The following is an 11,758-nucleotide window of genomic DNA, read 5'->3' as shown; positions in this document are numbered from 1 at the left end:
GGGGGCGTGGTTCCGGGGTGCAACCGCTCTCTGCCAATACTCCAGGCTTTACCCCCGTCCCAGCTCTGACAACCAGATCCCTACAATAAGCCTAAATGATTCAAGCCAGATGGTTCATTACAGCTTTAGCCAGGGTTATGCTATTTGCTGCCCTAATTATTGGATTATGTCTGTTCTAACAAAAAGAAATTAGGACGGTTGCTCTGTTGTCCAAGGCCGAGAGTGAAGTGCTGTTTATTTATTCGGCCTTTTTTTCCTGCTCTTTAAAGCCCATCCTTTATTAAGTCACCTCAAGGCATAAGCACAAAATTGACAGGTTCCAAATTGATCTAATAGAGGAGTGCTGATGGGGAGAAGATGCAGAAATGTTATAGTTAGAAGTGTCCCCCCAGTGCCCTTCCCCTCCCAGTGGTCCACAGTGCAGCCTGGCTAAGCTGGACTCCGCTGCTTGCTGCCCTCCTGATGGGTCGTATGTCCCACCCTCCGCATGTGCTGCTCCCCTGCCTGAGATGCCCTCCCACCCAATCTCCACCTGTGGAAACAGTCCATTCTTCAAAGCTGTAATGACTAGGATATTTGGGGGTTGTAGGTAACAGAAAAAAATTCAGAGTGCCTTAATCAGTGAGGAGTGTCGAGGTCATGTGGCACTGGGGTAGATTGATGCAGCCGCTCATCAGCAGCAGCAGTGGTGATGGTTCTATCTTTCCACATGGCCACACCCTTTTCCTCTTAGGCTGACCTCCCTCATGGTTCAAGGTGGCTGCTGCAGATCCAGACATCACATGTAACAGTAAGATCCTAAATTTGATAAGGATCAGTTTCCTCTCCCATGTCTCAGTTTAAAAGTGAGGAAGCCTCTCCCAGAAGTCCCCAGGAGATCTGTCCTTCTGTCTCGTTGGCCAGAATTACATCTCTTGCCCGTGCTTACACCTGCTCCTGCATGATTCACCCTGGGCTAGGTCAGGACTGATCCCCACAGAGGCCTGGAGCAAGGGTGGGGGGAAGGAATCGCTGTTAGGCCTGCCCAGAAGTCCCTCAGCTCAAATAATCTCCCTGTACCCCACTGGCTGTGATTCCCTCTCCTTGGAGCCAAGTCATATTCTACCCGGACCGTATTTCTAGGCACTTAACCTTATAAGAACAACTAGGTGTCGGGCACTAAGCTGAGTGTGGAGGTTCCAGAATGCCTGAGACACGATCTCTGCCATCAGGGAGTTCATGGAAACCATGACACACAAGTAGCCCAGCAGTGAGGACAGGGAGTCAGGAGCCTAGATGGGAAGCACCGGCTTGTGCAGAGTTCCCCGACAGAGAGGGCGCTCTGAGGCTGGGACGAGGGGGTACGCAGCCTGGCTTAGTGCAAGGAGGAACAGTCGAGTGGCTGGAGCAAGGGGAAAAGGCCTCTGATGGTGAGGCCGAAGCGGTCATATCCCAGAAGGCCTTGAATGCCACACCAAGGAGGTTGAACTGAGTCCAGGTGGCAGTGGAAAATTTTTGAACAATGTAAAGCAGGGGAATGAATAGGTTTATAAAAGTCCTAACCCTCTGCCTCTGAGCTCCCGAGAAGCAGGGCTATATGATGTGTGGCTCATTCCCCTTTGTACCCCCTGCAGTGCCTGGTCAGTGCCTCAGTTTCCCCAACTATGAAATGCTTTTGACGCAGGCTTGATCATTTTCTGTGGTTCTTGCCATGTTTTTTTTTGTTGTTGTTGTTGTTGTTTTTAAACTATTTCAGAGGCTGACATTTTTCTTAAAAAAACAAAACAAAACAAAACCAGGGCTGGTTTCCTACTCCCAAGGGTGTACGGGCTAGGAAAGTCCAGGTGCAAACCAAGGTCAAAATGATGCTGTCAGTCTCCATCAGCAGAGCAGAGGGATGTGCTGCCTTAGAGGAACTGACAGGGGCTGGAGCTTGATTTTCTCTGAATTAGCCCCATTAAAGCTCTATAATTATCAACAAGCTGGTGACAACTCTCAAAGGCCCATTAGTGACCAAGCCTCATTATTTATCCAAGGATGTTAACTTTAGCCAGAAGGTGTGATTTGAGTGGCTGGAGGACAGGACCCTGTGGCTCACACAGACAAGCACCTTCACCTGCCCTCAGGGCCCGCCTGGCCTGCACAAGCCCAGGGGGGTTTTCAACTCAGAGGCTCCTCCAGGGCGGAGGCTGAGCCCTTCCCACTCCCCAGTTGCCAAGAGCAATTCTGTTATTCTCTCTTTTGTTTCTCCGTTGCACCCTCTCAAGAGTTCAGCTAAACAAAGCAGCAGAAAAAAATGTTCCAGAAGCCACTAAGCTTTAAGGCAGGAGCTATCAGGATGGAAGTGAAGAGGCTTGGATTCTGCTTCCAGCTCTGCTGTGCCACCCTGACCAAATCACCTCCCCTCTCTGAGCCTCATTTCTCCAAATAGGAAATAAAGACTTTGGGCAATGAGCTCTCTCAGAGAGCTCCACCACCGGCAAGTCTCTAAAAATGGTGACTGAGCTTCTATTTATAGACTATTATTTCTTATAAAACTTGCATTTGGAGTTCAAAGGAATTCATCAATCCTATCCTGGGGCAGCACTGGGCTTGCTGTTCCCTCCTGGGAAGTGAATACCGGTGTTGGTTTCACTGGGCAGCTTCGGGCCTTCCTTAAACACGGATGTCTGTAGAGCAGTGGAAGGGACCCCTCTCCCCGCCTGGAGCTGAATTTCCCAGTGGGGACTCTGTCTGCTGGCTTGTCCTTCTCTGGAATTGGGAACCGGGCAGAGATCATGGACCGTTTTTTTTAATAGATGAGCATCACACCTCTGCTCCCATGAGAAGCTGGAGAATGAGTTGGTTTGGATGGACTGGCCGAGTGGATTGAACATCTGCTCTTTGCTGGTGTCAGAGGTGTGGCCGAGGCATGGTCCCTGCCCTCAGGAGGCTAATGTCTGGGGGGCACAAGCCAGACCTTCAGGTTAGGTCTGGAGGGAACAGCAGACTGATTTAATGTCGTGCAAAGCCAAGAGCTTTAGAGACTATTATTACAAAAGCCTGGGCCTGGAGAAGCTTGGGCCCATGGCTGTTAGTTGTTACAGACATGGTGATAGATCACTCCCTTACAGCACCTCACCTGCTTACCCGCACAGAGGGGAGCTAGGATACAGGCAGCAAAAGGCCAGATACACCTGGACTAAAGCACGCATGCTCTGCTCAGGGAAAAGGACTTTAGGCTCCACTCAAGGCCTACTGACTTTTTTTTTTTTGGCTGCGTTGGGTCTTCGTTGCTGCACGCAGGTTCTCTCTAGTTGCGGTGAGTGGGGGCTACTCTTTGTTGCAGTGCGCGGGCTTCTCATTTCGGTGGCCTCTCATTGCAGAGCATGGGCTCTAGGCGTGTGGGCTTCAGTGGTTGTGGTGTGTGGGCTCAGTAGTTGTGTCTCACGGGCTCTAGAGCGCAGGCTGCGTAGTTGTCACTCACGGGCTTAGCTGCTCCGCGGCATGTGGGATCTTCCCGGACCAGGGATCAAACCCGTGTCCCCTGCATTGGCAGGCGGATTGTTAACCACTGCACCACCAGGGATGTCCCATGGCCTATTGACTTAGAGTTTAGACACAATTTTAACAAGTATTCTCACCTGGTTTCATAGACGAAACAAGTAACTAGTGAATAGGAGAGAGAGCTGTTTGTGCTACCAGAGGCAAGTACTCTAACAGGAGTTTCAAGCTGACGGCAGAGGAGGCGGAAAAAATGAAGAAAACCTCAAAAAAGAGTGGCCACCTGGGATCCCTCGGTGGAGGAATCATCTCACATGCCCTTCTGCGTCTGGACTGGGACTCTGACACACAGAACAGTAACCGTAGTCATAGCAATGATTCAGTTTATTCTGAAAAGTGTAAGTGACCATTTGTGTATTCTGCTCACGAAGGCTGGGAGGGGAGTGATCCAATTCAGAATGAGTTCATTCCAGAAAGTGTCTCAGAGGGGCAAGTACAGTTATCTAGAAAAATCACCTAAATGGATATGCTCCTTCTCTAATTATCTACTGAGTACTTTCTGTACCCCAGGCATGGTGTTAAAGCACAATGCCATGAGGTGGATGCTGTTGTGTCTCCATTTTGCAGATGAGGAAACTGAGGCACACTGAGGCTAGATACACTGTCTAAGGTCACACAGCAAGGAAGTGCAGAGCCAGGATATGAACCCAGGGTCAGACGTCAGAGGGCAGGTCTCGCACCCTACAGATGCCCCCGCGAGACAATGACAGACACTGAGCTGTGTGCCCGACCCTGTGTTAGGAGCTGGGGTGCAAGACAAGTAGTGGCTGGACTCGGCCAGCAGCCTGTGGTTTGCTCTAGACCCACATTGGGCACCCCTGGCCTCCCCCCGAGCATCACTCCAACCACTCCGCCCCCCAGCCTCTGGGTTGGCCTGTGGTTGGAATGCCCCTTCCCCCAGCCCCAAGGTGCACTGGCCAAGCCCTACTCGTCTTGCATGGCTCAGGTGAAGTGTCACTTCCTCCAGGAAGCCTTTCCTGATGGCCCCAGTTCACATCCAGGCCAGGCGTCCCCCCGAACCCTCCATCAGTCCTGGCCCACTAGACTTTGTTTTGACCAATCCTTTTCATCTATTCCTCCCATTAAGCTGTGCTTTCCTCGGGGCAGGAACCCTGTCTTATATCTTCGATCCTGGAGTCTGGCATATTGTAAACACTTGGTAAAGAATGAATTAATTAATTAATTAAATGCCAGTTGACCAGCCCAGCAGCCTGCAAGGAGCATCTGGGCTTCTAAAGACATCCTGTGAATGTGTACCTCGCGGGGGAGAGGTTTGCCCCTGAGGTCTGCTCCCACCCACAATCCCAGCCTTCAGGCCGGGAACCATGTCGGTGAAAAGAGCCACAGCTGCCGTGTGTGATCACGCCCGAGGGTGGCAGCTGCATCCAATCACTGCTGCACCCTCTGCCCAGCCCTTGGGAATCACTCGCTGCCTTTTAGAGGCTGGGGGTAGTAGCACGCGGGCCCAGCTCGCTCCTCACACCCTGCCCAGGGCTCCAGAGGGACCGGGGAGACCAGGGAGCCGCAGCCCCAAGTGCTGCTGGGGGGCGGTGAGTGGGCCAGCCAGTCGGCCGGGCTGGGGCCTGCAGTGCTGCAGAGCCTGACCCCTCTGCCTTCTCGCACACTCCTGGGACAGTTAAGAGCCAGGGGCAGCTGAGGTGTAGAGCCCTGGCCGGTGGTTGCACCAGGAGGACAGGAACCCCTTTAGCTGAGCGCGCAGCACACATGGCCCCACCCTGGACCAGCCACGGGCCGCCAGGCACGGTGCAGGGGTCAGGGGCCCACTGCCCGGCTTTGACTCTCAGTTCACCGGTCGCGGTGTCTGGAGGTGACGGGCCTGACCCCCCCGCCCCCGAGCCTCCTTCCCAGGGTTGGGGGGGTCGGGATGCAGCAGGTGCTCTGCTGGTGGCAGTCAGCGCGGTCACCGTGGCACCTCGTCCGGCCGCGCAGGGGTGGCTGACGCTTCTCCACCGTGTGGGCGCGGCGTGACCTGAGCCCTCCCTGTCTGCAGCCGCCCTGGGCACGCTGGACTTCAGCCTGCTCTACGACCAGGAGAACAACGCTCTCCACTGCACCATCAGCAAGGCCAAGGTAGGCCCCACCTGTGCGCAAAGGGCGAGGAGGGAGCTTGCGCTTCAGTCATCTCAGCTGCTCCTGAGGTGTAGCTGCCTCCCCTGCAGCGAGGCTTTCAGGGGAAAGAGTAGAGCAGAGAAGCCAGAGAGAATGGGGGTGGGGGGCAGCTTTCAGGAGACAGAGGCCCCAGAGCTGGGGAGCTGTTGAAGGAGGGAAGGGCGGGCAGGGAGGTGACAGGCCTGTCCTGCAGGCCAAGAGGAAGGGTTGGACTTGGGTGCCTCCGGACTCCCCGAGGAGGCTCTGGACGCTGACGCCACGCCAGGCGGGGGATTAGTCTCTGGTCGCACCGGCCCGAGTTTGCTCTCTGGGTGGAGGCGTGGGCGTCTGTAAACCCCACGCTGGTCCTGCCCCGGGCTGGCACCCGTCAGCTCTGTTCTCAGCCACGCTGTTCCCTTCGTCCCCACACCGCGACGCTCCCCCTGGGAGGAAGGTGCCCAAGTTGATGTTCTCCCGCAAGGTAAGGGCAGCCGTGTGGCCTGGTAGACCTCCCGGTAGAGCCGTGGAAGGGCCTGGGCCCGGCTCAGAGCAAGGAGCTTCCGGCATCGCTGCCCGCGCCCAGCCCCACACCACCAGCACCCCAACCTGCGAGCTCCTCTGCCCCTCCTCCCGCCCTGCCCGTGGCTCTGCTCACCCAGAGGGGCAGGCTGCCTGGTTCGGCCCCGGCTGTGCCCCACCCGGCCTGGGCCGCCGTGGCTGGGCCGCCGGGGCAGGGGTGAGCAGTGTCCCTGTTGGGCCAGCACCATCCCCGCCCCTGCCCCCTCCGCTGGGAGCTGCTCGGGCTGTGACACAGGGCACGCCCCGCCCTCCTCGAAAGGGCTCCAGACCTGCCCTAGGCACAGAGCTGGGAATCTGATAACCCCCGGCTGTGCTGAGGTGGAGGGCAGGGTGCATGGCCCCCGGCAGACCCCTTCCCCTCTCCCTCCACCCAGCGGTGTAGAGGTTGTCCAGGCCTGGGGACTGGGAATGGGCACTGGCTGCCAGGCTGCTCTGGCCAGAGCCGTCCCTTCTCCCCACCCAGACTCCAGGACCCTCCTGTGCTGTGTGCTCCGCCTTCCCCACCCAGGCTCTAGAGGGGCTATGTGGGTGAACTGGGAGGGGGGGATGTATGTGTGTGCACACGCGTGTGTCCACTTGGGTTTGTATCACTCAAGGCGTTGGAGATGGGGGATGGGAGGACCCCAAGCCATGGTTGCTCCCACATTCTTCAGTTCATCCTCCGCTTAGAACCAATTCTGCAGGGGAGGGGGCGGTGCAGGCATGGGAGGATCTGGGGCTGGGCTGGGGTGTGGGGAGGAGCCCCAGGGGGTAGGAAGGCTGAGGCTGACAGGCAGAGCCCCTCGGGGGCCTCTGGGAGGATGCAAGATGTCCCAGTGCTAGACCCTAGATTGGCCACCCTCCCTCTAGGTAAGCAGAGCTGCCTCAGTTTGCTCATCTGTAAAATAGGGTTAATCATGCCCACCTATGTGGTGGTTGTGAGCATTAAATGAGTGAGTGCTCATTACCTAATGCTGTCCTACAGGACAGGGCCTGGCAGCAGACACCCCCACACACACCACACCACACACACACACACACACACACACACACACACACACACACACACTCTCGTATCTACAGCAGAACTGGAAAGTTCCACCTTCGTGCGAAAGGGTGAGAGGCGGGATGAGAGGCCTGTGTTGGGAAGGTCCGCCTCTCTGCCACGGTGCATGCAGGGCCTCCTGGCCAAGCCTCGTCCTGGAGCCGGCCCCACGGAGCAGGGCAGAGCTGGAGCCCAGGCAGCTCCCGGCACAGCTCAGATGCCTCCGCCCTCAGCCGCTTCTCTGGCATCTTCCAAGGGGCCCGGCATTTAGGGGAAGAGGGGAGCAAATGCCCCACCAGCAGGCCCCGCGTCAGCATTGCCTCCTCAGCTCCCCCAACAACCCTGAGATGTGGGGACTATTAACCCATTTTACAGATGATAAAGCTGAGGCTCAGGAGGCAGATGAAGTCATCCACTTACCCAGCTGATAAGTGCAGGAGCTGAGACCTGAACCCCGGCCAGCCTGGCTCTAAAACCCGCGGGCCCCTTCCCAGTAGCCGAGCAGTGCTGGTTGGAAGTTGGAAGACCCCACCTCAGATCTCAGCCCCTACCTGGGAACTCCTCTGAACCAAGGTGGGGACGGGGGAGAAGAGCCTCAGCTCCCCTGGGAGGTGGGGGAGGTGGGCTGGTCATGAGCAGCCAACTTGCAGCTCATCTTTGCCTGTCTTTTTTTTTGCGGTACGTGGGCCTCTCACTGTTGCGGCCTCTCCCGTTGCGGAGCACAGGCTCCGGACGCGCAGGCTCAGCGGCCATGGCTCACGGGCCCAGCCACTCCACGGCATGTGGGATCTTCCCGGACCGGGGCACGAACCCGTGTCCCCTGCATCGGCAGGCGGACTCTCAACCACTGCACCACCAGGGAAGCCCTGCAGCTCATCTTTGAATGAGGCTGTGGGGTTGCCAGCTCTACCCCACACATGCCCCAGCTGCCTTCCTCCATCCCCGAGTGCCATCCCAGAAGCAGAATAGACGATTAGCACAAGCAGGAGCGAGCATGAGGTTACCTAGGCCCCTGTATATGGTTCCGTGAGTTCCTTGGCTGTGCACACTTGACTGGTGGTTGAGAGTGAGTGAGGGGGGGCTTCCCTGGTGGCGCAGTGGTTGAGAGTCCGCCTGCCGATGCAGGGGATGCAGGTTCGTGCCCCGGTCTGGGAAGATCCCACATGCCATGGAGCGGCTGGGCCCGTGAGCCATGGCCGCTGAGCCTGCGTGTCCGGAGCCTGTGCTCCGCAACGGGAGAGACCACAACAGTGAGAGGCCCGCGTGCCGCAAAAAAAAAAAAAAAAATGGGGAGTGAGTGGGGGGTGCCATCTTGTGGAGGGACCCTCCACGGCCGGCCAGCTTGTGTGGCCTCTGGGGACACAGACTGGCAGGGGGCTGTGGCAAAGCCAGAGAGAACTTGAGCCTGGTCTCCAGGATACAGAATGTTTTCCCACGACCGCAGAGGGAAGCATGTGGATGAGCAGACAGAGGGTCACAAGGACCTCAGGTCTGTGAGGGAAGTCGCAGTGCATGGGGAGCAGGGAGAAGGGGGAAAGGCCTGACCACAGCAGGAGAACGAGGGCCTCATTCACAGAAAGTGAGTCACTTGGCCTCCAAGATAAGGAAAACAGAGTCTGATCTGACAAAGTCACCCCGTGTTGCCTGCCTAGGGCCAGACTCTTGGGGCGGCAGGTGGGGGGATCGCACCAGCATGGAGCCTTCCTCACCAGCCCCCATTCCTGGGGTGTGGAGCAGGATTGCTTCTGTGAAGGAGGGTCATGAATGGACCTAGCCAGGAGGCCCAGTGGGCGGGGATGCCTGCTGACCCAGGTGCCTGGAGGCTTTGGCAGCTCTGTGTCCCCAAGCCCCCAGTTACACCCCTTGCCATTCTCCTCTGCTCAGGGCCTGAAGCCGATGGACCACAATGGGCTGGCAGACCCCTATGTCAAGCTGCACCTGCTGCCAGGAGCCAGTAAGGTAAGGGGCCTGCCTGTTGTGACTGGGGCCCAGGCTGGGCTTGGGGCACCCAGGGAGGCCCACAGCTCCCACACCCACTCAGCCCAAGCAAGTTGAGGGGTTCACTCCACCTCCACGCAGAGCACCCAGTCACCCTCACACCCCCTAGGCCTCCCAGGGACCTTGAGTCAGCACCACCTACCCACTGAGTTGGGGAAACTCCCCGGGAGAATTTCTAGGCCAGCGTTTTAAAAGAAACACTCTCAGCTGGCCGTTAATACTGTGCGCAAACAAAGGGTTCTGTGGCCAGATAACAGTGGGAAACGTTGTTAAACAGGTTTCTTTACTGCAGGACTTAGCAGAGCCTTTAATGTGTTGATGGGCTGCTCTGTGATGCCCCACAAGGGGGATGGAGTAGTCAGCAACTGCCCAAATTATTTGACTACAGAACCCTTGTTCCTGTACCAGATGACCCCACAAGCAGACCAGCCCAACAGGTGCATCTATGAAAGGAGAGGAAAAAGAACATTTTTTAAAATTCTCTATGAAAAGCATCAAGGTGGCCTTTAGCACTAGAAGATCAGAACTTGATGAGACTTCCTTTCATACGTCTTACAGTTCAGTGTAGTTTTATTTGTAATGTCGTGGGAGGGAAGGTCACATCTTTTCAGAATTGGGTCCTTCCCTAGCCCACAGATATCTCAAGGGGTGAGTAGGGCAGACCCCATGCCAGGGGGGACTCGCCTGGAGTCCAGCAGCTTTGTTTCCAGGTAGAGACCAGGGCGGAGGCAGAGGGACAGGGGACACAGGACACAGAAGCATGAACAGCAGAGCCCAGTGGCTGGTGTTCTTGTCCTGGCCTCCTTCTTAGAAGCCAAAGTTGGGGAGTTCCTTCCTGGCCCTCGAGTGACCTGATAGAGAGGAAGAATCAGCAGTGGGGGCACCCCCCTGGGCAGAGGGCCTCCCCCAATACTGCTCAGAACAATTGCAGTCCAACTGGGGGGTCCCACCCCCAGGTGGCCACCCCGGGATGAGGAGCCACAGGCCGCTGGGGCCTGAGTTAACTTTGGGGCCCGGGCTCCCCCTGGTCCGGGGGTGCCATCCCAGAAGGGAAGGCAGGGCTATGGGAGAAAGGGCAGTGGACTTCCCACTACACCTGGAGGAGCAGGCTTCCCCACTCCAGGCCTCTCTGTCCTCATGCTGCAGGGGGGACCCCCAGGGCTGTGAAGGCCATGCGACCAGGGGAAGGGGCCCAACTCGGGGGCTCAGTGACCGTGCGTCTCTAGACTCCTGGGACCTCGAGTTGGCAGTACCTGGCTGCTGAATCCTAGGGACCCCCCATAGAATAGATTTCCTCGTAGGGCAGAGTTTCATAGAGCACCTTATAGAGAAGGTCCTAAAAACCAGGTGGAGAGAGATGTGGTGTTACGCCCTGGAGCCTGACCCTCAGAAAGGGTCAGTAACCCACTGGGCTCCACAGAGCTTATGTAAGTGGTGGAGCTGGGATTTGAACCCAGGGCTGTCTGACCTCAAAGCCTGGGCCGGTTTGTGGCGGACATCAAAGGGAATCGGCTACGGAAGTCAGGGTCTGAAGGGGGCAAGGCAGGTAAGGAGTCTAAGAACCACGATCTCTGGAAGCACTGAGGAAGGAGGGGAGGCAGCCCCCAGGCGTCCTCCAGGAGAGGTGCCTTCCCGGCAGGGGCCAGCCTGAGCGAAGGCAAGGAGGCTGAGGGAGAGAATCTGGGTCCAAGCCAGGCTTCCCAGCTGCCCAGACCACGCCTCCTGCAGACACCCTCCCCCCGCCACACACCTGGGCACGCAGCTGGGAGGCAGGATTCTCCTGTTGTAGTTTCCTAGGGCTGCGCTAACAAATGACCACCAACTGGGTGGGTTACGACACCACAAATCTCATACCTTCCAGTTCTGCAGGGTGCGAATCCGACATAGGTCCCACTGTGCTACAATCACGTGTCAGCAGGGCTGCGTTCCATTCTGGAGGCTCGAGGGGAGAAGCTATATCCCGTTCCTTTCCAGCTTGGCACCCCCTTTGCTTGGCTCGTCGCCCCTTCTTCCATCTTCAAAGCTGGTGTCGCCTCTCTGACTTTCTCCCCTTGTCACGCTCCTTTGGACTCTTCTCTCGCCTCCCTCTTCTACTCTTAAGGGCCCTGTGATGACGTGGGACATGGCCCACCCACATCATCCAGATAAACCCCCTGTATTGGAAGTGCAGCGTCTTAACCACTGGATCGCCAGGGAAGTCCCCGATCCGCCTATTTTAAAGTCAGCTGATTAACAACAGCGTTAATCCCCCTTTGCCAGGGTAGAGCACTTATGCACGGGATCTGGGGGATTGGGATGTGTTTGGGGCCATTACATTGCCCATCACCCTCTTTGACACTCAGAGGATCATTTTTGCTCTCTCCAGGCAAATAAGCTCAGAACGAAAACTCTCCGAAACACTCTGAACCCCACGTGGAACGAGACCCTCACTTACTACGGGATCACAGACGAAGACATGATCCGAAAGACCCTGCGGTGGGTGAGACCCCGGGCTGCCGGCTCCCCCACCCCACCCAGCCTTGTCCA

At 57.0% G+C, this 11,758-nt stretch overlaps 1 protein-coding gene across 1 annotated transcript in view; it reads left to right on the top strand.

Moving 5' to 3' along the window:
• The window catches only part of DOC2B (double C2 domain beta), a 23,993-nt gene that overhangs the window by 2,679 nt on the left and 9,556 nt on the right, over nt 1–11,758 (top strand). Inside the window, exons 2-4 of the mRNA XM_007454232.1 lie at nt 5,534–5,613; nt 9,119–9,193; nt 11,598–11,707. Of these exons, the coding sequence (XP_007454294.1) occupies nt 5,534–5,613; nt 9,119–9,193; nt 11,598–11,707 (265 nt within the window). The remainder of the gene's footprint in view (nt 1–5,533; nt 5,614–9,118; nt 9,194–11,597; nt 11,708–11,758) is intronic.

Source organism: Lipotes vexillifer, unplaced genomic scaffold (genome assembly GCF_000442215.2).
Source record: "Lipotes vexillifer unplaced genomic scaffold, Lipotes_vexillifer_v1.1 scaffold680, whole genome shotgun sequence".
Classification (NCBI taxonomy): Eukaryota; Metazoa; Chordata; class Mammalia; order Artiodactyla; family Lipotidae; genus Lipotes; species Lipotes vexillifer.
Note: the sequence above shows the minus strand (reverse complement) of the source record. Positions and strands in the feature narration are given on the sequence as shown.